Source organism: Plutella xylostella, chromosome 24 (genome assembly GCF_932276165.1).
Source record: "Plutella xylostella chromosome 24, ilPluXylo3.1, whole genome shotgun sequence".
In the NCBI taxonomy this organism is placed as follows: Eukaryota; Metazoa; Arthropoda; class Insecta; order Lepidoptera; family Plutellidae; genus Plutella; species Plutella xylostella.
Window position 1 is genome coordinate 47,169 of NC_064004.1, and position 24,336 is coordinate 71,504.

Sequence of the window (24,336 nt, forward strand, 5' to 3'; positions counted from 1 at the left end):
CTAGTATAACTTAGAACTTCTGTTAGATATAACTTAGAACTACTAAGAATTTTCGACCGGGTACGTGTGTGGACCTACAGGTACCTACCTAATATCTCCATTTTACATAATCAAAGGGGTTTAAAATAACTAACACAAAATTACAATGTAGGTACCTATCTTTTCTGGTAATAAAATTATGGTTTTAATTATTAGCAGGTACTTTATTACAAATTATAATTAAAAAAATAACATTGGTCATATTATTATAATCAAAGCTCCTTATATAAGTTTTATTTATTTATGAACAGGGAGGAAGTCAATGGAAGTGGTGTGAGGATTAGATTCCTCGTCGATGTAACCGGTGCGGAGACTGTGGCAGGCAGGACCCATTTTAGCCACCGTTAGATTATTCTAGATTTTGATGATTTGATTTGTTAATTTCTTCAAGTCGATCATTCAATATCTTCGTGAGTTTGTCGCCGGCGGTGGGGCGGCAGGTGGTGACGCCCTCAGGGGGCCCGAGGAGGGGGGAGGGGGCAGCGTCACCGGACGCAGCAGCGAATAGCTGGAATTTACATACCAATAATGTCTTTAACTCTAGTCTAGAGGTTGTTAAGTAAAGTATGAGTTCTTATGCACAAACTGGATCACATACTAATTTCAGGGTAGGTATATTTATTGTATGTAGGTATACTGAGTTAACTAAATATACTGAAGTAATTATTTACATTATCATTTTATTATGACCCATGAAATAATTTATATAGACGTGATGGTGTCTAGGCGATAAGATATCGTCCACGCATTCGACAAGCCGTGAGTTTTATCTGTCCAAGAATAAATCTCTGGATATTCTTAATACAGACTTGTTGAGACCTGGATAGTCTTGATACAGAATTGGTGAGTTTATGGCTTATTTTGTCCTAAGTTTCACTGATACAATTGACCAATTGGTAGTTGGCCTTATCATCATCTAATAATCTTCCACTGGACATAGACCTCTCGCAAGGAGCAGCACGGTATAGTAACTGATCATATAATAGGAAGCACTGCAGAGGTGCTATCAAATATTATCAATATTGTACCTAGTTAAAAGTCTGGTGACCACCAAATTTCCATAAGTAAAGAAGTTATGCTGATTAACCTCCGGAGTCTACCCTTTTTTGTTGGTCAAGAATATGTTCAAAAATATACACAAAACAAATTTAATAATATTAAATAAAAAAATTTGGTCGCCATCACAACAACGAAGACGAGCAGAAAGACCCTCATGGTTACGGTTGGCTGTGGACTGTGGGACCCCCGGGGCCGCGCCGGTATATGTACACACACGCACACGCACACATACAGATACACATACACCGGAAATGATACTGTTTCTTCTGGGGTTGATCTATTCTGGGCAAGCTTTTCTGAAATCAAGGATGGCGACAGTCTCATGACCCCATGTGGCGGGAACTTCATCCAGCACCACGTCAGCTAGCCACGTCTACTGCCAGCACCCTGCTGATGCGACCTGTGCCTTGTGTAGTACTTACAGCTTCTTTTGTTCTGTTTGTTGAGGTTCCTGGTTCAGATAGCATGCTGCACTCGTGTTCATCATCATTCCAACTGTTGATCTCTTCCTCTTAGTGGCTATGAAAACATTCCACCTACCATTGACATTTCATACATTATTTCACTAGAATATTTTCATGTCTCGTGAGTGTGTTTAGTGTGGGGTGTGGTAACTAAATCGTTTTCTTTGCTAAGAAAGTCCACCAGTGATCCTTGCAGATATTTTGAAACTTTATTCTAATTACCTATATCAGCAACACCAGGAATTGTTAAACCGATCCTTTTGGTCATTTTTATATAAGGTACAAAATTTGATACATTGATTGGAAGACAGCCTTCAAAATCCCTCCTGAAAGATGTAGATATGTGCACAGCTGCTGTGTTGGCAGGTCTCATCATCGCTCATTTGCACAAGTTTACTCAACAACAGCTTTACATGAAGAATGCAAATTTCAGGGTAATTCAGGAGGCGGAAGCGTTTGTGGTGCGACAGTGTGCGACGCGGGCTCAGCCTCGGGTGTCGCTTCACACACTCATCGGTGGCCGGAATACAACCCCGAGACATACAGTATCACTTCCGGGGTGTGTGTATGTACGTACATATACCGGTGCGGCCCCGTAGGTCCCACAGTCCACTTCCAGCCACAATCATGAGGGTCTTTCTGCTCGTCTTCGTCGTTATGATGGTGAGTTTTATTTAAATGTATTTTCTTTACTGTGGCTGACCTGTGTTGGAAGTTGATCAAGAAAAGTTCCACTCCACCGTACCATTGATAGCGACACATTAGCAATTAACAATCCATAAGCAGTGTCGCTCGCCTGTCAAACATCTGTCAGATCCATGCAAGTAGCGTCAGATTTTACTAATTGCTAATATTCGGTGTTAGTAACCTCAGAGATCGTCCAAGACAGGTCAATCTGGACGGAAGGCTCTCAGATAGCGGCACAACTTAGCCCTTATTTGACCGATTCTTAGTCTCTACCAAGACTATTCAAGACTATCCAGTCAATGTGATTTCGGGAAAAATCTTCCATGAGATTTGTTTGCGTTGAACCCACGGCCTATAAAATGAGAGGACGAGATCTTATCTGTTATACACTATCACGGCTTTACATTTTATTAAGTATATCAGCATACTCTGACATTAGAATGGGATCCAGTTTGAGACAGGCAGCACATCGCGGCGTTGCCCACTCAACGTCTCAACGTCGTCCAGACTTACATACACTGTGTTCTGTTCACAGCTATTCGCTGCTGCGTTCGGTGACGGTGAAGCCGAGCTCGCAGGTCCCGATAATATCCAAGATCCTGCCGCCCCCGCTGGAACCTCGGCCTCAGACTCACCTGGTGAGGCCTCAGACTCTGCTGTTAAAACCTCAGACACAGCTGCTGGTGACGCCGGTGCCGCCACTGACCCCACTCTCGCCGAGTCTGACGCTGACCCTGCCAAGCCTAGTAGCGGTTTATACTCCGATAAGATAAATGAGCGAGTTGAAGCTGAGAAATACAGTCAGACGGGCTAACATCTGCCACAGTCTCCGCCGCCCCGGTTGATGCATCGACGTGGAATCTAACCCTCAAACCACTTCCTCCACCCTTTGCATAAATAAAAGAGGTTTTTGTCATTAGTAAGAATAAGCAACATAATTGTCTTCTTTTATAAAAATATTAAATTTGTGTTGCAATATAACTACTACCTACACTCTCTATCACTCGAGTATTTAATAAGTTCCATTTGCCATTGACATTCCATAATGTCACTGGAACTTTCGAATTGCTCGTAAAGTGTATAACTAATAGTAACACTAATTGTTTGTAACTTATTAGCTAATACCTTATTGATGACAAGACAGTGAGAAGCATCTGATGCTAAACTAGGTGCAACCTGCGTTTCAGCTCACATCCTACTGTAAGTGTAATAAGATAATGTTGTTATAAAATGTACTTACTTATACTTAATAATAATTGCACAAAACATGATTCATTTTTGTCATACTATTTTTAAGTTTAACTAAGTACCTACGTATAAATATTTAGTAATTAGTAATGTTGTTTTGCTTTTTTCCACTCATTAATCTAAGCTTATAGTACCTCAGGTTCAAGTAGGTACAACCGGACACCTACCGGTCTACATCCTAATCCTAACTAATGTTATAAATACGAAAGTAACTGTGTCAAACTACTGAACGGATTTGAATGAAATTTGGTAAGTATATAAATGGTCTAGACCCTGAAAAAGAACATAAGTAGGCTATTTTTTTTTATCCCGGAATTCCCACGGAAAACTTTTTAAAGCGAGGCGAAGTTCGCAGGAACAACTATATTTTATAGAACTTCACCTTTTGACTGATAATAATAACTAAGTTCGCTACAACTACTACCATTTTGTATAATATGTTTTCCTCAAAAGTCTGCAACAGACACGAAGAATTTAATCAATTGATCAAAATAACGCCCGTCAACTGAAAATTCGAGTATAAAACTGGAAATGAAATCATACGAGTATTTGAATCGACCTCAAGATGATTTGAGGTCTAGTTTTCGATGAAATGTTCAGTCGATCAGCAAATACTATCGTCTTCAATACAAGGAAGGGAAGGGGAGGGAAAGGAAAGTAATGAGAAGGGACGCAAGATAGGGGGAGCGTATGAGAGGCGAGGGATAGGGAGGGAAGAAAGGGGAGGAAACGGGAGTCAAGGGAATTTTAAGGCAAAACGAAACTTCCGGCAACAGCTATTTTGCTAAAATAAAACAGAAATTTAAAGAATACCAGAATGTAATCTACGCCCCTGCTCTTTAAATATTAACTATGAACATCATCCATCTCATTCGCCGATGAAGCAGGTTTTAACCGTGGTTTAACCTGACCACCGTGGTGTCTAAGTGCCAATTTCTCCATTGTCGGTTATCTAACCAACACAGGGATTGATTTATAAATTAAACGTCATCTCCATATAAAATTCTGACAGATGTGTCAAAAGTTAACCACTACTCCCTGGTTATGCTCTAACCGAGAATGGAGAAATTGGCAATAAGCGAGGCGTCTATTGACCGGGATGGTTCTAGAATCTAGAACATGGCGCCGAGAGTGTCGACGATGGCCCGCAACATGACGGTGACGGGTCCCCTCCCGCCCCGCTCCGCCCCCGCCCCCGCCGCCCCCGCCGCCCCCACCGCCGCCGCCACGCCATCTGCGGGCAACGGACGGAAATAAAACATTTGGAGATGGCAAATTACTTTTATTTGTAAATAAATAGAAATAAATGTAAAGGAACGTGTTTTAATTTTGATACCTAATTGTCAAAACTTATGATCTTAAAATATATTTTTTAAGAAGAAGAAAAAGGTTTTCATGGTGATAAAATTAAAATAGCACAACTTTGAGAATCTGACAAAGCTGTATCCATGATTTACAAAGGCTTCATTATCACTAACAAAGACCAGGTAGGTACCTATACTTGGCTAATAGCGCTGACTTCTGCAATATTCTGTTGGATAAAAATGATATGCCAAGACACAAAATCTCAACATTATTCACTAGCTGTTGCAGTTTTATTTGCCTTGTTTCCATTTAAAATCTATATATGGTGATTCTTCTTGTTATTAATTTAAAGTCTTTAGATATAGTCATAAATAAATATTAAGTTAACTACATTCATCGAAATTAGCAACAATTAAAACAAAACGTTATGGAAAGCTAAGATCATTCCATTTCAGGCAGCCACCCGGTCAACGTATCCGCCATACCTGTGATCTTGCCGAGTGAGTCGGCCATGTCGGCCATGTCGGGCATGTCGGGCATGGCGCTCATGTCGGGCCCCACGGTGGTTTTGCTGTGCGCGCGGTGCCGGTGGTGCGTCGTGGACGCGGCGTCGTCCTCGCAGTCCTCGCTGTGCTCCATCACCATCCCGGGGAACGCTGGAGCATCTTCTTCTTCTTCTTCGGGCTCCGGCTCGGGTTTGTCATCATTCTTCTTCTTTTTCTTCTTTTTCTCGTCCTTTGGTTTGTCTTCGTCTTTCGGTTTGTCTTCTTCTTTTGGTTTGGGTTCGTCTTTTGCTTTCTCGTCTTTTTTGTCATCGGCTTTAGGTTTTTCTTCCTTTTTCTTTTTCTCTGGATCTTCTTTCTTTTTATCTTCTTTCTTTTTCTCTGGCTCTTCTTTCTTTTTGTCTTCCTTCTTTTTCTCTTTGGGCTCTTCATCTTCTTCGTCGTCTTCTTCTTCGTCTTCATCTTCATCTTCATCTTCTGGTTCATCTTTGTCTTCTTCTTTATCGTCACCGTCGAGCCCATCTTTAGCCATATCTTGAACGTCTCCTACTTTTTTCTTGGCAGCTTTTTTCACTTTATCTTCCGTTTTGTCCATGGAAGTAAGGGGGTCCTTTTCATCCTTTTCTTTTTCTTGTTTTCCTTTTTCATCTTTACTTTCTGATTTTTTGGTGTCACATAAAGTGAGTAACTAAAATATAATAAAAAATTGATTTATTATTAATTGAAGGAATATTGTTATGTAAGAACTATTAGGTATAGTAAGTATTTAATTTGAAGACTCTCAGAAGAAAATGCAGAAAAGAAAACATTGCATGGTCTAATGGAAAAGTACTAACACTCACGGGCAATATTCTAAATTACTTAAATGTTAATAATATGTGGTCATGATTAAATTTAGTACTTCAGTAGAACTTATTAAAAAAAAACATCAACCATCTATTAAAGCCATCGAAACTAAACAATAATTAGATTAATCAAATATATTTTTAACATAGAGAAGAGTGAATTAGTACTTACAATCACGACAAAGGTTATAGTAATAACCAACCTCATCTTGTCTTAACAAAATTGAAATAATAATTTTAAAGAACCGTTATACAACTTATTACTATTATTTATATTTGCTCCAACAGAAGGCACTTCGAGTGTGAACAACAATGTAGATACAATAATTATAACTTTATTTACAAGTGCAAGGGCATACTGTACAATATGCTAATTTTAGATAAATACACCTCTAGGGGGGAATTTTATTAGTGCTCAGACAGATTTAAATTTAATATTTAATAATTAGTTGATCACACTGGATAAAAGGGGGCAGGCAAACTTTTGGAGCACATAGAAGACCGTACCAGCATCCCATTATCTATCAAAAAACATACATACAGACGAATTGAGAACCTCCCCCTTTTTTCGAAGTCGTTTAAAAATCAAAACTGACATAATTTTGCATGCATCTGACATTGTATTAATGATTGTAAATTGCATTATGTTGTGTCGGTGATGATGGTAGCTGCTTCGACAAATCCAATATACTTACCTAGTACCCTCGCGAGCAATAAATGAAAAAGTTCAGACGACCGAATGGCGTAGTGGTTAGTGACCCTGACTACTGAGCCGATGGTCCCGGGTTCGATTCCCGTCTGGGGCAGATATATGTTTAAACACAGATATTTGTTCTCGGGTCTTGGATGTGCCCGTTAAATGGCAATAGGCCCGCCCCCTATTACATTGGGACTAAAATAACACTCTGGCGAAAAGTGGGTGCAGCAATGCACCTCTGCCTACCCCGCAAGGGAGTACATTAGTACAAGGCGTGAGTGCTTTTTTTTTCCGTGACGTTGCACATAATATGACTATGGCAGGTGGAACTTTTCCATTTCTCAGCAACTCTTATTTTCGATATACTTATAGATAAAACATGTAAATATACTTAAATTACCTATACCTTGTTTCACGGGGAAAGACCTCTGACAGAACCCTTATTACATCGAAATGAAATATAAACACTTAAGGGGATCCCTAAAGCTAAAATGCTAAAGTCGGCTTGATATACTTGATTAGATTGGGAAAACGGTGGCTTCTATCACATTGATAAAAATATATTTTGTAGCAGAGGGTATACTGAACATGTTAGTTGCTTATAAATTGGTGCAGGATTATAATAAGTATGTTAAAAAAAATTGCAAACACACCATGTCTTTTGCCATTTTTTGACTTATTATGAAAAAACCCTCGAAATCAGAGGGCCCATTTTCATGGAATCTTATATGTATGTGTAGGTAATTAAATTCTTAACAAAGTTACCTTAAAGAGTTGGATTTAATGGACCAGAAGTCAACTTTTTTTGCAAAAAACTAATAAATTCCGGTTTAAAAATGATGACACCGTGACAGATTTCAGATTTCTTCAGTCGTCGCCCTGGTGGCGGCCTGTTAGGAGCGATACCCACGCCATTTTATTTTTTATCAAATATTTCACAAAAACTGATTAAATCAACAAATTATGACTACAAGTATTATAATACATATGCATTTGCTATGGAAAGTTAATTTTCTAATCATTTTAGATGCAGAAAAGCCGAAAATTCTTAGAAAACATTTCGCCTTTTCGATTTGTTTACATTTTTTACTATAGAGTTACAGATGCATAGATAAAGGTAAACATTGCACATAATGACACTTATTAGATTCTCCGAATAAGAACTATACGGTCAATGCAGTATGCCAAAGCGCGAGCCTGTTTATATTCTGAGGGGTAATTTATTTTATTTTAACGGTTGTGTATGCTAGGTAAGCTACACAATATACAGGGTGTTGAAAAGTAAGTTCATAATTTGTTTTATTTGAAACCAAAAACCGTAGTTAATTAAAAATATATATATTTTAAGATGTGGTAGTCTGTACACTACAGGTTGTTAAAAATTAGTAAGTATTTTTAAAAATTGAAGATCTAAAATTTACATAATTTTTTAAATCTATTTAACAAGCTTTGCAAAAAAGCGGTTAAGTGTGACTGTATCTCGCCATGAAAAAAATGAAATGTTTACTGTAGCTATGAATTTTATGCGTTACAAGTGGAATAAAATACCGCATAATATTATGTACAACTATGTAAGAGCCTAGTTTAAAAAAAAAAACTCATAAGAAAATATTAAATACACAGGTTTTTTAACCCCTGAAGGAAATAGAGGGGTGTTATAAGTTTAAAGTAAGGGCTGAATTTTTTTTTTAAATTAGGGTGATAGGTAATGTATATTTTTAATGATTTTTTCAAATAGATAAATGTTATACCATTTTTAAATTGCCATAAAATTACCTATAGTTATAGTTATAGAAAAGGGCAGGGCTACCAGTGCCCATTCGCCACTGCAACCTAAAAGATCTATAAATTATGACTCCCCATGCCGAGTCTCACTCTACAGGCCCTGGTCTTTTATAAACCTGATATTACCTATACAGGATGTTGCAAAAAGGGTATACTGTGCCGAAAGGGTTTGACTCAGGGGTTATTCTGAACAACTTTTGTTCTCCAAGTTTTGGAAATTCTCGAAAAATAAATTCGGTCTCTATAGTAAAAAGTCACGTGATCGAATAAGTTTCTATGTAAAAGGTTTTGTTACGTGAATTTTCAAAATTGTAGAAGAAAAGTGGATCAGAATGGCACCTAAATCCACTTTTGGCTAAGCTTTATACCCTTTTTTCAATACCTTGTATAAAATATCGTCAGCGTCACCTTAGATCGTAATCATCGTAACTCCTCGTGACCAAATTTTAGAGGAGACAAAAATACTGTTTTATTTGTAGTTCTAGTTGGCATACTACCCACCTAAAGTTTTTTTAACTGGCCTAAAAATGATTCGTTTAGACAGTCTATCTTCCTGTTCAACCGCAGCCTGAGTGCCAGTGACTCAATGACTGAAAGGAGGCCATTAGTGCTCCTAAATAAATAAAGCAGGCCTGTAGATTATCTTTCAGTGTACCGACACATCTGATTGCTGTAAGAGCCTGATAAGCTCTTCGAACGAGTCATACCTCTGTGGTGGTACGGTTTCGACCTTTCGGACAGTCAGTTTGGCATCCGAAATGCGGATTCGAATAGTGGGTACAATTGCGTTCGTTCACTGTCGGAGCAGGATAAGAACCACGGGCGAGTTGTTGCGCTGGCTGTTTGCTTAAAAATAGTAACCGCGTTCAACTCTATCCCCTAGAGGGCGAACCTTTAGGGCGGCTCTTGTATACCATCACTTGTCTTCTTATCTGCAGAAAATTGACAGAGGTCATACGTGTCTAACAAGTACATTAAATATGCGAAAAGAGAGGGTTTGTTTTCACAGAAGAAGTTCAGTTGCGGAGTTCCACAGCGGTAGGTCTTGGACCCCTCTGCTGTGGAACTTGGCATACAACGCGGTCCTGCAAATCAAGCTCGCAAACGGCGTTAGCACAGTGCATTTTTCTAATGTCACACAGGTCGTGAGGTAGGCTGAGAGCCTCCTTCGGGGATGACATCCCAATGATTCATTACGAAAAAATTGCTGCAGCTGTGCTCGCCATGCAGTGCATGGGCTACTTCCGAATCTGGGGGGCTGTTGCAAAGGAGTCCGTTGCCTCTATACGGTACGGGTTCCGTGCGATCTATGATCCTTCCGGGAGCACCTGTCTTGTCAAGTCGAAGAGAATGGCTCGTATTCGACGCAACCTGCAGTACTGGTGGGATTGGTTGGAGGACAGGACAGCAGGAAGCTGCAGCAGCCGTCATGCTGTGATTCGACGCATAGATGCAAAAAAAAGTTGAAAGTAACTTCATGTTAATAAAATATTAGATCTTAATTTAACAACATAACATTGCAAAAAAAAATTAATATTGTTGAGTATGTTATTGTAATTTACTAAAGTAGTAATAAAAACAAAGGCTTATTGCATAGTTTTCGTTCACGTTCGCCTACATCGCACGTTGTATATGAGAATAAAGGGTAATTACTAAGTTTTCTTGTTTAAAAATCACGGTTTGGGGTTTAGAGGAAAACAAATGGTGAAATGCGGAATACAGTTTTTTTTTCGAATAAAGAGGAAAACATGTGAATTCAAAAAACGTTTCTATTGACACCAAAGAGTACTTTTCGCCGAGAAAAGTGGAGTTACAATGTTTGCGATCTAAAGTGATGATAGAACTAGAACTTATTTTTTCAGTTCACCTGCTGTTGAGTGAAATCGTAATTAGGTAAATGACTCCTTGACATGAAAATAACCTTTTTTTTATAATCGTTATTACAAAACCGTTTTTTTTAATACAGCAATATTTGTAGGTGTACTTACAGTGAGCAAAAGAGCGCAGCAAGGTGTAATTTTTTTGGTTTTTAAGAAACAAAAATATTATTTCTATCATATCCCAAATACACATAAGTACTTAAAAAAAAAACACACACTCACGCCTTGTACTAATGTACTCCCTTGCGGGGGTACTTACATGTTATTATTTTTCTGGTGACCTCCCCATATCCCTTTGCCAGCTACGTAACCTTTTGTGACACCCTGTATATGCATAGTTCTGAAAACTACTGTTCTGCTTTTGAAACACCAAAAAAAAACAGGTCGTCTAACTAAAAGGTCACGTGACCAAAAAAAAATTATACGAAGAAGCGTTTTTTTCACGAATATAAAAAATTACGTAGGATAAAAGTTTTTCAGAGTGACGCCTGAGTAACGCCCTTTCGGCTAACTATACTTTTTTTATTTACTATTCTTATACCTCACACGGGGGCAGAGTTTAATACAACACCATGAACTATTAAACTCTGATAATATTTTCGCGATTTTTTTACATTCTGATTTCATTTCCTGGCTTAGAAATAACATCAATCTCATAACTTTCGCCTTCATGTTCCCTCTTGCACCACGGTGTTTTATGAGGGTTCCTTCACTTTTCAGGCTGTTAAATTATGGAACGATCTGCCCATGGAAATCAGACTCGCACCCTCTCTACCATCCTTCAAAAACCAGCTCAGACAGCATTATTTAAATTTAGCTTATCCAGATTAGAATAAACCAGCATAATATATATATATATATATATATATATATATATATATATATATATATATATAGATATTTATTTATGGTATGTATTGTATTATTACATATAAGGTCTAGGTATATAATTATTAATAGCTATGTAGGTTTAAAGTATTTATATGTGTTCATAATATATTTAAGTATTATTGTATGTAGGTATTTACACATTGTTCATAGTAATTATGTTGTATTTTCTCTTGTCTTGTCACACGTTACCCCTTTCTTTATACTTTATATTTCCTTTCAATGTGGTTGTCTGGAAGAGATTACTTTTAGTAATAAGGCCGCCAATTGTACCATTTTTCTTTTCTATGTTTGTGAAACTGTTTCTGTTTGTGTGCAATAAAGTGTATTTTATCTTTTATCTTTTATCTTTATCAATAACATGCTGCACACGTAGGTTTCGGCATAGTATTAAACCCTTTTTGCAACAACCTGTATAAATATCGGCACGGGTACGACTTTATATATAATTAATTATTAAATATTAAAAATACTTTCAAATAAAAATAAATATTTTCGTATCACAAAACAATATTACTTACTTAGTATATTTTTAACAAAGTGGCATGTCTTCACTTTTATGTTTTCGAGTACTATGTTAAAATTTCATGTCATTGTCCGTAGAACGCCCCGCATACCTCAACCCCCCCTCACTAGATTTGACAGATTCTGATTTTCTTCCAGCTTTAGTGACAGCCTTAAGAATAAATATATTACACTAAGGGCGGATTCGGCCAACGTCGAGTAACTTTTTACTCACGAGTAAAGTACCAGTTACTCGCGAGTAAGCAGATTTTGCATTCTACCAAACCTGAAACCAAGATAACTAGCTTATCCCAAGAATAAAATGTTATACCGCCAAAATTGACCGTGTAACGAGCTTATCCGAGAGTAATTTTGTAATGGCGGCAGCACATCAGCTGATTAGAAAACCGTCATAATGACATATAAACACATCTGTCAAAACATAAACAAAAGTACGTTAAAAGGAAAAGTCTCAGAATAACAACAGCGAATAAAATATTAAAACATAAACAATTTCATACTTTTATAATCCATTCAAACTAAGTTGGCATGTCATTTCTATTGCATGCTTTGAAACGCAGCTATTTTTATTTTAGTTGCATTACAGTTTCGTTCCTCGTTCATTCAATTTAATCATGGTATAGTGCCACAAACTTATCTGTTCCGGTGAGAGCGAACTAAATTGGTCCATATAATCTATGTCAATATGAAATTCATTTAGTAAGTAATGAGGTATGGACCAATTGAGTTCGCTCTCACCGGAACAGATAAGTTTGTGGCACTATATAACTTGGTAGAATGCAAATGTACTTATCCTAGATATTTACTCGCGTATAATTTTAATTCCGGTATAGTTATTCTCGTGTAACGTGATGTTTGGACGAATTCACCCTAAGCAATACATTGCAGGCTACTTAAAAAAAAAATACCTACCACATTTTAAATATCTTAATTTTGCATAATATTAGGTATCTCACGTTCGTCGAACAGGTTTTCAGTCGATCACAGATAAAGTTCAACCCTATGCAAAATATTTATATTGATTGCTAATTTAATAAAAACATAATAATTTATTCCTTGACGTTTCACGAATTATTATTAAGTACCTACTTATAATAATTATTATTTTATCATGTTGAGGGTAAATAGATCGGTAGGCAAACCTTGATAAACTCATACTTAAATATAAATTTGATCTTGTAACATAAGTAATTTGTCAACGCGAGGCAAGCGTAAGCGTAGCCGCAGGAACTCATTGCCAGTTTCAATAACTCTATCTACTCGTATCGATAGCTGACAGTTACTTTCATACGATTTAGACAGAAACTTTTTATGTGTAAAAATTGTATGATAATAACTGTCAGCTATCGATAGATAGTGTATTGAAACTGGAAGTAAGTGTGTTACTGCCTCTCTATCGGTAAGAAGTTGGAACGACGTGGTCCGATGTAGAGCCGGCTGCTGTCGACAGATTGGGATGGACAGCTGCTGCTGTGACCCACGGCCCCAATGGGGGGAAAGGGTAGAAGATAGGTATCTCATGGTACTCACTTTATAGACACTCATGAAAGCTACCACTGAGTCCATTGCCACATCAAGTAATCAACAGTCCTAACAGCATCGCTTATCTGTCAAACATCTGTCAGAACCACACCATTGGCAGATAAAAGCAATAGATTGTTGATTAGCACGGTTGACTGCTCGATTCAAAATTTAACGCTAGGTTACATTGATTATACTTAAATAAATACATTAATTTTTCTGTTTTCACAGCTGCTTCTTTGTTCAGTAGTTGGAACAACAAGCTCCAGATTGAAAACAAACCTATGTAGGTACTATAATATTGCATAGCTAATTACCTATTTCATATGTACACTCCTAAGTGATACGTAGTCTGATATAGTTAAACATAGCAGGTATTCCATACACACTTTCTCATCATCGAGCTAACGAAAGGAGCCTCTCCGAGTGACGTATCAACTTATTTTTAATGAATAGTGCCATTATCCCTTACCTTATTATGTAAGAATGCAACGATGGCGCCACGATCGAAAAGGGTTACAATTTATTACAGTCACAATTTGCTGCAATTGGTCCATTTTTGGAATAGGTGTATTATTTTTATCAGATGATATTGGAAGGATATTCTCATTTATAACCTCTTAACGGGAATGTTTCCAATTTTTGAGTGGAATGCAGCACTGTGATTGGCTAAACTATAATTGAGTAGGTCTCAAGTTCATGCTAGGGTAAATTTATTCAAGTGAAACTGAGCCTTAGCTAGGTAGCTATTTTATGAGTAAAAGTAGATAGTTTAAAGTAGCTCTTATATCTTATTCCTTGAGCCAAATTACTGAAGTAATTTCATTGATGTTTGCACAGATGTGGTACAGTAGTAGACTTGTTTTTGAATCATTGAACGGTACTCGCCGTATTTCCTGCTCGGTAAAGGTTATATTCGTTTTGAAGGTGTGCGTGTGATCTTCATCCGCTAGTGAGAGCCAGCCGGCACTAGTCATTGGCTCAGTGCGAAGGTTCTGTCACCTCGGAGTAAACCGAGAAATTATACATTTATAGGTAAATTATTTGGTGTTCAGAAGAACTATGTTAACAAATACGAAATGGGGTTGTGTGAGTGTGTTAACCTAGTGATAAACTGAACTTGTAAGGGAAAGATGCAAAATATTTTGAAACTGTGTGGGATATTGATATTGGTAAGTTACTCACGGATAATAATAGTTAATATATTCTGGTTGTAGGATCATTAATGCCTCATCATCATCATCAGCCTTCTATCGCCCACTGTTGGGTATAACCCTCCTTATTTGTACGCCAATTCATCCGGTCCTGTGCCGCTCTGGTCCACTGCTTCCCCGCAACCCTGCAGATGTCATCGGACCATCTAGCAGGTGGTCTGCCAACACCTCTTCTTCCATCTCTAGGCCGCCATTGCCTATGAATATTTATCATACCTGGGTTAAATGATCATACATCAGAAAATTTAAGCATACATAATATTAAGTACATTACAAAATATAGGTCTCGTAGGTTATACCTACCCATTTAAGTATAATATTATAAATAAGCATTCATTATTTTTTCAGGTCTTTGCTGAAATATCGTATGAAATGAAATCCGAAACACCAATAAGAAATTCATCCGCAGAAATAATGACGAAACCCCACAGTGACTTGCTGCTGAAACTTCAGAAGTTCCTCGAAACTCACAAAGACACAGAAAACCATTTAAATGAAATAAGATCGAAGCCAACCCCACTAGAACATGTCGAAAGTACAACAGAAATTACTACATTCAACAGAAAATTAAAACAAATGAATAAAGAAAATATTGCACCAAAGGCACAGATTGAAAAGCAATACAAAGTAAAAGAGGTTATTGATAAAGTAAACTATACTGAAAATAAAACGAACACGATACCGAAACAATTAAATAATAATAATATTGCAAGTATCATTAAAAACGATACAGCGATGCCGATAGAGACTGACAATAATACCCATGTGTTTACAATGCATTTTGGTAAAATACCACCGAGTTCAACGACCCCTGGTACCATTCGTAGATCAACCAACCAAAAAAACTATCTACGGACACAAAATGAAAAGAATATTACCACAAATGAAAATATTATGCATGATAATGGTAATACTTCCCTTGCAATAAACATAGAAACTGACGATAGAGAATCAAGTGACAGTGACAGTGACAGTGACAGTGACGAGGAACAAGCTGAAACTACCACCGTTGCCACACAACAACCACAAGAAGATAAACATGTAGAAGTAAAAAAGAACACTTACTTTATAACAAAAACCACAACAAGATTAACATTCGTGAACCCCATAAAGGAGGTGATGAACAAGTACTTGAGAGTCTTCAAAAGGAGACAACAGTTGATTAGAAGGAGGAAACGTTTGAGCGAAGAAGAATTATTGTTTCATTAATTAAGTCTGTTTTTTATGTCAGATACTAAATTGATTGATTCTGAACGGTTCATTTACAGTCATTTGTCCCGCAAAAGAAGGATACGTCACTTCATCGCAGGATAATCGACTGTTGATGAACCGTTCAAAATCTGTGTAGGTATGTGTTCAATTTAGTATCTGAGATATTATAAAACAGACTTTAGAAGATAATAAATAGAAAAATAATACACTCAACATTTCCGACAAAAAGAAATAAAATTATAAAATAAAATAACAACAGAAAACGAGGAATGGTTTGGTTTTGGTGGTCGGCCACAAACAGGACAATATATGAGAGAATGAATATGACTGTCTAGTGACATAATTAACACTGAGTTATAAAATAAAACTTTTTTTATTGTATACTTGAATAAGTTTATCATAATAATTGCCTCACAATAGAGCATCACACACAAACTGGTTGTGACATTGACTTATAATTTTATTATGGTTGTGATGCTTATTTCTTGATTCCTTCGCTAAGCGACTACATAGATTGGTAATACCTACTACCTACAGGTTTGATAGTTTGCTGAAAACTACAAAAGTTTACGTTTTCTCGCATACAAAGTTGCGCCTTTAGTATATACTAGTTATCATGAAACTTTTTACAGATAATGTAGGTTTGCTTTAACTTTTTTCGTTTTCGTAAATACCATAACTCATAAAAGAGGCTCTGAAAGACGTTTGACTGGCGACTAAATACGTTTCGAATTTGGTGAAATTCCACCTTACACTTATAACAGTAAACAAGAGAGCATACTTGTAAATAACACTAGTAAGTTAAGTGGTAGTGTTATTCATCTAGGAACCATGTAATAAGACCATTAGCAGATCATCCAATACGATAAGATAAAATGGCAGATTAAAAACGGTAACAACAATATTTTGGTCAATTAAAAATCATTTAAGCTCACTTACAGCGTCAATGTATCGGGGCTCTGTGTTCTCATAATGAGCTGTAATTCTAAGCGAACAGTCGCATCAGGATATCGAAGTAGTGGAACATGTTGGTGCTGATATTCGTCCTCTTGGCCAACGTGTGGTTCTCAGCTGTACTTTGTGGACATGTAAGTATAAGAATGTAAGGCTTTCTAATAAGTACTATGAAGGTACACTCACGTGTCACGTGCAATAAAAAAATGTTCCAATAAATCACTTGAAAAGGTATTTAGTTTTCAAATCGCGATCATCGCATTGTTTTACTTACTACCTAAACTTACTTATTAACACCCCTTTTAGCGTGCAAAAAATATAGTTTCCTGTTTGAATTCCGTCCGGTACATAGGGCAAGTGACCTATGAGTATGTCATTCGCCAGACATCCACTTTTCTTTGTCAAATCAAATCAAATCAAATCAAATCATTTATTTTGCTGAATATAGGTACATTGGTTTGGTGTATGATAAGTAAAGGAAAGTCGCTTAACTATACTCCACCCAAGAGGGTTTGCAAAGTTTTAAAATTAAAAATAAATTAGATTAAAATTAAAACATAAATAAAAAATTAAATTAAAATTAAGAAACAGTGATAAATTCAATGAATGCATGCATGTCAAAGATATACCTAATTAAATATTTATACATATAAACTTTTGACACAGCTACAAGGAACGTGACTATTACACATGGTCTTGAAGAAATTCTTCTAGGCTGTAATAGGCTTTTCTAATAAGAAATTTTGCTAAGCATTTTTTGAACAAATTGAGTACATTGATTTCTCTTATACAACTCGGCAAATGATTGTAGATTATAGGGGCCATACCAAAAACACTCTTTTTAAAAAGAGCTGTTGAGCAGCTGGCAGCGCTGATTTTATTTCCACACCTTTTACTTTTGAATTTTCCAAAACGATCGCTATTTCCTTTCACAAAGAGTGCTATTTCTAAAATATATAATGAAGGCAACGTTAATACTTTCAGTTGTATGAAGTGCGTTTTGCATGTGTCTGTTGGTTTTAATTTACAGATTGATCTAATGCATCTTTTTTGTGCCTTAAAGGCGATATGTTTATCTGTAGAATTACCCCAGAAGATAAGACCATATCTCAGAGTAGAGACCACATACGCATAATATGCAGCTAATACTGCTTTTTGATTGACCACTTTTGCAAGCATATGTAAAGCGTAGGCGAATGATTTAACTTTAGAGCAAACCCTTTCTACGTGGTTCTTCCATGTCAAATGTGAGTCTATGTACAAACCTAGAAATTTTGTGGATTCAACTAAATTTATATTTTTATTATTGTATTTTATGTCAAGATTATCTAATTCTGATTTAGGGTTGTAATTATTTTTAAATGTCATTATATTTGATTTGTCAATATTTATTAGTAGATTATTTGAGGTGAGCCATTCAATCACATCTGATAGTGTATTTGTAATGTCAGATTCTAAAGCATTTATATTATTGTTTTTAAATAGTATTGTACTGTCGTCGGCAAATAATACCATAGTGTTTTTTGTTTTTCTAGGTAGGTCATTTATGTAAATTAAAAATAGTAGAGGGCCTAAAACACTCCCCTGTGGTACACCGTATTGAACAGACCTATCCATAGAAACATATTTTTTTATAATTCTATTTTCTGCACTGAGCCTTGTTACTGCAGTTCGTTGTTTCCTGTCACTAAGGTATGATTTGATGAGGTTTAACACATTGCCACTAACTCCGTAGTCTTGCAATTTCTGTATTAAGACTGAATGTTTGTTGTCAAGCACCTCTGACGACGTCCTAATGTGACTGGCTACGGGCTAATTCTAAATCACAAATAACAGTTAACAGACCAGCTGTAGTGATTATCGCCGACTCTCTAAGCCCCACTTGCGCAGACCTGGGTTAGCGAATTAACTCGGAGATATTTGACATAAGGAGGGTTAGATTATTAATTTGTCTTGCATCGCTGAAATATGAGCGCTAACCTTGGGATAAACTCTTAAATATTTAACCCCCCAATATTGGAGGGTTAAGACGCTAACCCGGCTTATGTCAAAAGAAAATGTTTTTATCAATATTCTTGTATTCGTTGGAAATGTTTGATTATGATGATTAACTCATCATTCTTATATTTTTCCCCTATCTAGCAAAGTAGCAAATGGTCCCACTTGTGAAATTAAGAGCATGATGGTGTGGTTACATACATATTATATGCTCACGACTATGACTGTAATGTAGTTACTCAGAGGTGACTCACCCACTTTTCGCTGTACATTTTTGTACTCACGTGATAGGTCGCGAGCCGTATCGCCGCTTTTGAAAGAGTACAATGCACTTTAGGGTACACATCTAGATCACGATGTCTTTTTCACCGTAAGAGCTATGGTATACAATTTTTGGAGATATTGTGTAGAGTAGGTAGAAAATAATACTCAGAGTGGACAGAATAATAGGGTAACGTAACGTACCTAGGGACATTTTCGACTACCCCAACTTTGAATGAAGCTATCGCAGCGTACAACTAAGATATTAATGTGAAATTTTCTTTATTCGGTAGGATATATAATCTATTATCACTAGTATTTGTGCTTAAGCTTTAGTGTGGCCAGATTTTATTAAATTAAGATAAAAGTAAAAATGCTTGTTTTGACCCAAGGTACGTTACACGTTTGTACCTTGGGACACTGTTTCCTATAGCTTTGTACTATGGAAAATGCAAACTTCTAAATAACGCCTTATATCTCTGTTCTTATTTATTTACTGCATCTCTCTTCTGTCTAGTTTCACTCTGGCACTAATAAGAACAGAGATATAAGGCGTTATTTAGATGTTTGTATTTTCCATAGTACAAAGCCATAGGAAACAGTGTCCCAAGGTACAAATTTAATCGTGTCCCAAGGTACAAAAAAGCAATGTTTAACCAAAATTTAAATATCTTTATTTTTAATTAATAGGAATCTTTCAGATAATTGCCATGTCATAAAATTAAATAACTGAAAAGTTATACGTGACATCCACGTCTTTATTTTGAGCATGCCTCAATGAGATAAAGCAACACAAAAAACTATACAAAAGCTACTTTTGACTCCAAAAAACTTCATACTGTCTTCACCACACACTAGATGCTGGTATGATCACGAGACTCACTAGTTTTGCCAAGCGAGTAAAATACTATGCCTAGGGTAGAATTTTAATGTGTTTATTTAGCCGGTTTTTAAAATACAATCAATGTCCCGAGGTACAAGCGTCCCAAGGTACGTTACGTTACCCTAATGATTTATTTACAGAAAATAAGCCTACTTATACGCGCGGTGCTAACTTAAATACCCGTGACGTTGGGAATGCACGGGGACTCGTTCCTTTTCTGCGCTGTCGGAGGCTCTCCTCTCCGAGCTGCCGCGGTAACGGTGGTCGCTGCTGCTGCTTGCTTGAGCTTGCTGAACAGTTATTATCGTAACTCCCTCTTTGTTTCCAGAACCAGCTCTTTACAGGGCTATCTTTGCTGTTATCTAAAGCACAACTTGCAACCGCGATGTGTTCAATAAAATCAATACTTGCTGTTGTTATTGGTTGAGTATTGCTTGCTGGTACGGTTAGATTGAAGAGAGCTGCTTATGATAAGGTTCTTGAACGTTTTGTGGTAAGTAGAATGTGTGGTAGTAAGTTGCCACACATTGTACTTAAATTCCAAAGAACTCATTGGTATGTCTGCGCTAGGATCCAAACACGCATCTTTTGTGTGAGAAGCGAGCGCTTACCCGACTGAGCTACCGCCGTTTCTTTTCAATTTTTTATAATTTTCGTAATGTATATCTACAAGGAAATCACAAAAATGACACTTTGTAAACAAAATACAAATTACTGACAGATTGCGAAAATGGAAATAGAGAGGGATAGTTTTATCCAAAGATGTGAGGTGAAAACGAGATAGAAGACAATGTTTTTTACGGCAATAGAAACTTGGTCCCTTTCAGCCTGGAACGGGACATAGATTCACAGAGTGCAAAAAGAAACGTCAGGTTAGCTAACTCAGGGTTATTTTCCATTAGCGCAATCAAAAGTCCGGGTTAAAATTTTACAAAGTTAACCCTGAGTTAGTTACCTCTGAGTTTATATTTTTAACCCTGTGATCCACGCAAGTGGGCCTAAGAGGACGATCGAATGACGTAGTAGTTAGTGACCCTGACACCTACGCCGAAGGTCCCGCCTTCGATTCCCGACCGGGGCAGATATTTGCTTAGAGAGAGATATTAAATTATTACTCGGGTCCATGGGATGGGTAGGGAATGCAATCTCGATCTCGCGTGATCTAGTAGTCATTAATGTTAAAATACCTACTTAGGTACTTAACTTACGACAATAACAATTAACAGTAAGTATTTGACACTATAAATTACGACTTTTTCGTATAATTTTGGATAATCCCGATACACAGTAAGGGCCAGTTTTTTGATCCCTAGTTAACTAAACCATTGGTAAAAAATGGCTACTATTAGTTAAAAACCAACAAAAATCGTATGCAGCTGTCGTGTTTGACAAGTGACTTGACTAATGGTTAAAGTTGACCACGGATCAAAAAACTCGGCCTAAATGGGCCCTCAAAACAGTCGTCATTATAGTGACGTATTGTGTCCGTGTCGAGCTCGTATCTATTGCGCTACCACGGACTAATTCAACATCATCATCTTCATCATCAGCAAATAAAAATCCACTGCTGTACATAGGCCTCTCCCAAGGAGCGCCACAACACTCGTTCTTCGGCCTTCCTCATCCAACCACTACCGGCTACCCGCCTAAGGTCGTCAGTCCAGCGGGCAGGAGGGCGTCCCACGCTGCGTTTGCCTGTTCGTGGTCTCCACTCGAGAAATCGTCTACCTCAACGGCTACCGGTGCTTCGGCAGATATGACCAGCCCACTGCCACTTCAGCTTGCACGGACTACTAGAGTGCCTATAACTCTCTAATTACGGCATAAATGGTCTATATTTTTCCCGTCCGGATTACAAACCTACTGTATAGCTAACTCAGAAGGGCTAGCAAGTGCATTTAAGACGTGACAAAAGTTCTTCGTCGCGCTTGCTCTTGAGGCTGCGCGATGTGAGTGAGCGCGATGCAAAACTTTTGTCAAGTCTTTGACGCTTTAGCTATTGAACTGTTCTGTCACTCTCTGATAGATAACAATTTGTTCTTTGACAAAGAGTGACAAAACAGAGTTCAATAGCTAAAGCGTCCAGTAAGTTTTTTTTTTATAAATAAGGGGTTTAATTGCTATCCCTTCTGACTGCCTGCCCCGTCCGCAGACCACAAAGACCCGCATGCTCTCCATCAAGGACTGCGAGACGCCGGACTTCCCCGTGGACGCTCACCCGCTGCCCCACACCTTCAGCATCCACGCGGTGCGCGGCGTCAACTACGTGCGCACCAACTTCACCATCGAGCGCGCCACGCCGCCCATCTCCGTCAGTACCAAGCACCAGTACAGTCACTACACAGTACCAGTACAGTCACTACACAGTACCAGTACAGTCACTACACAGTACCAGTACAGTCACTACACAGTACCAGTACAGTCAGTACACAGTACCAGTACAGTCAGTACCGTACAGTCTGGAGTAAAGTAACCCGACCCTTCTCAGTTAGTCTTGTCGCCTTGTGAGGGGTCAGATTTCTTTGCAACAGACTGTAGTCTACATTATTTTGCTTCTGCTTCCTACATTTATCTGTAAAAATTTTGATGATAGTTACCGTCTGAGACGCCGGACAATTTAAACGTTTCATATTTTACAAGGTTATCACAAACTATAGGTAAGTTCGCTTATCTGAAAAACATCTATAAGTAGATCGATCAGATACATATAAGTACTGAGTTTTGAAAGATATGGTATGCTGTTTCATTTCAGGATCCGCGGGAGGTCAGCTCTAACGTCACTAGGCTGGATAGGCATGCAGTTTGTTAATTTGACAAGACACCATTTGATCCCCCCCTCCCCGCAGATCTCCCTCCGCGGCTACCGCGTGGTGAACAAGGCGCGGCGGCTGGACTTCCGCATGGACCGCGTGAACTGCCGGCACCCGGTGCTGGGCGCCGTGCTGGACAGCTTCCACGTGCGCTACCACCGCCACAACTGCACCGGCATCCCCGTGAGTACCGGCATACCCGTGAGTACCGGCATCCCCGTGAGTACCGGCATACCCGTGAGTACCGGCATACCCGTGAGTACTGCACCGGCATCCCCGTGAGTACTGCACCGGCATACCCGTGAGTACTGCACCGGCATACCCGTGAGTACCGGCATCCCCGTGAGTACTGCACTAGCATGAGTACTGCGCCGGCATGCCCGTGAGTAGGAACTGTAGCCACCACATTATTCCGTGGATTAGATTTATTTATAAATATATGCCACAAACTTCTTTCTATCCTTGAAATCCCATGGAAATCCCTTTAACATTGACACAAAAACTCTATTTCCAAATCTATTTTCATCATTCTGAGGGTTTTTTAACCGCGTGCGGATTCCATCACGTACGCGTGACATGCTCAAATTGTTCTTTTCGAAAGAACTATTCATCGTAACGCGTGGAATATGCATGCGGGGCGCGGGAAAATGGTGTGCAATCCCGCCTGCGTGAGGAAATCCGCACGCTGGTAAAAACGCCCTAATAAAGCTGATGGTGTGTTTCCGTGTTCAGGGCGACTACGGGTCGGACCGCTTCAACCTGGACGACATCGCCAAGACCTTCAACTTCTACAACGTGTTCTCGCTCGGCACGTGAGTCCACTGCTTTTATTATTATTATCACATGGTCGAACTTAGGGATATTCGCTGCCAGTTTAACTACATCGTGACTTATAATACATTGTTAGGCATGTATGTGCCTAGGACACATTCAAACTGCAGAGTTATCTGCTAGATGCCGCCGTGTGTAGTGGCTATATTTGTTTTAAAAGTGTTAATTTTAGCAATCCCTCGCTCTATACATACGTACTATTATGTTGTATTATTATTTACTAAGGGTCTTAGCACATTTATAAGCGTAATGTAAAGGGATCGCCTTTTTTTTCTTCTGTTAAGCAGGCGTTCGCGAGCTTGAGTTCTACTGGTTCACAGAAGAAAAAGAGGCTATCCGTATACGTTACGCTTATATGTGCGGTGACCTTTAATGTTATGTACTTTCTGCAGGTACATAATCGAGATGGAGTACATAACGTCCAAGAACACGTGCATCATGTGCTACGCGCTCACGCTCGTGCTGTGGAAGTGATCACTAGAATGTCACACGCATGACGCTCACGAGCAGCAATGAAACAGTTCCAGTGACAAAGCACCAAATTACTGCTTGTTGGTGTTTTATTTCGTGAGTGGAACTGTTTTCATTGCTCGTGAGTATTTTTCTATTAGGGAGTTAGTGTTAAGTAGATAGTGTTAAGTGGATACATGGTCAATAATTAATGGACACAAATTAAATGTTTAATTTTTTACTTTGGTCTTTTACAATTAAATACCCTAGTACTTAC

The 24,336-nt window shown here is 38.1% G+C and overlaps 2 protein-coding genes and 1 long non-coding RNA gene across 4 annotated transcripts; 2 read left to right on the forward strand and 1 right to left on the reverse strand.

Annotated features, from left to right (window-relative positions):
• The first annotated feature begins 2,127 nt into the window (after positions 1-2,127).
• LOC125490498 lies at positions 2,128-3,240 on the forward strand. Its single transcript, XR_007267705.1, has 2 exons — positions 2,128-2,225; positions 2,785-3,240. It is a non-coding gene; the product is annotated as an uncharacterized LOC125490498 (long non-coding RNA).
• Positions 3,241-4,837: 1,597 nt separating this feature from the next.
• LOC105392222 (FK506-binding protein 4) lies at positions 4,838-6,481 on the reverse strand. Its single transcript, XM_038110530.2, has 2 exons — positions 6,323-6,481; positions 4,838-5,993 (listed from the first exon to the last, which is right to left on the reverse strand). Exons 1-2 carry the CDS (start codon positions 6,356-6,358, stop codon positions 5,244-5,246), a joined length of 786 nt encoding a protein of 261 aa, XP_037966458.2. The 5' UTR covers positions 6,359-6,481; the 3' UTR covers positions 4,838-5,243.
• A 6,885-nt stretch (positions 6,482-13,366) lies between these two features.
• Positions 13,367-24,136, forward strand: LOC105392221. 2 transcript variants are annotated; one of them, XM_048629898.1, is made up of 6 exons: positions 13,367-14,618; positions 15,009-16,960; positions 22,121-22,279; positions 22,815-22,961; positions 23,511-23,590; positions 24,002-24,136. In XM_048629898.1, exons 2-6 carry the CDS (start codon positions 16,898-16,900, stop codon positions 24,081-24,083), a joined length of 531 nt encoding a protein of 176 aa, XP_048485855.1. In that variant the 5' UTR covers positions 13,367-14,618; positions 15,009-16,897; the 3' UTR covers positions 24,084-24,136. The 2 variants fall into 2 exon arrangements, with proteins under 2 accessions (XP_048485855.1, XP_011562103.3); XM_011563801.3 differs by lacking the exons at positions 22,121-22,279; positions 22,815-22,961; positions 23,511-23,590; positions 24,002-24,136 and having other exon boundaries at positions 13,898-14,618; positions 15,009-16,253.
• Positions 24,137-24,336: the final 200 nt, after the last annotated feature.

What these genes read in the sequence shown, in the direction of transcription:
- LOC105392221 (XM_011563801.3), top strand. Translation starts at nt 14,580, where the DNA reads ATGCAAAATATTTTGAAACTGTGTGGGATATTGATATTG. An exon ending in TGTGTGGGATATTGATATTG is followed by an intron (nt 14,619 to 15,008) that starts GTAAGTTACTCA and finishes TTATTTTTTCAG; the next exon opens with GTCTTTGCTGAAATATCGTA.
- LOC105392222 (XM_038110530.2), bottom strand. Translation starts at nt 6,358, where the DNA reads ATGAGGTTGGTTATTACTATAACCTTTGTCGTGATT. An exon ending in CTATAACCTTTGTCGTGATT is followed by an intron (nt 5,994 to 6,322) that starts GTAAGTACTAAT and finishes ATTATATTTTAG; the next exon opens with TTACTCACTTTATGTGACAC.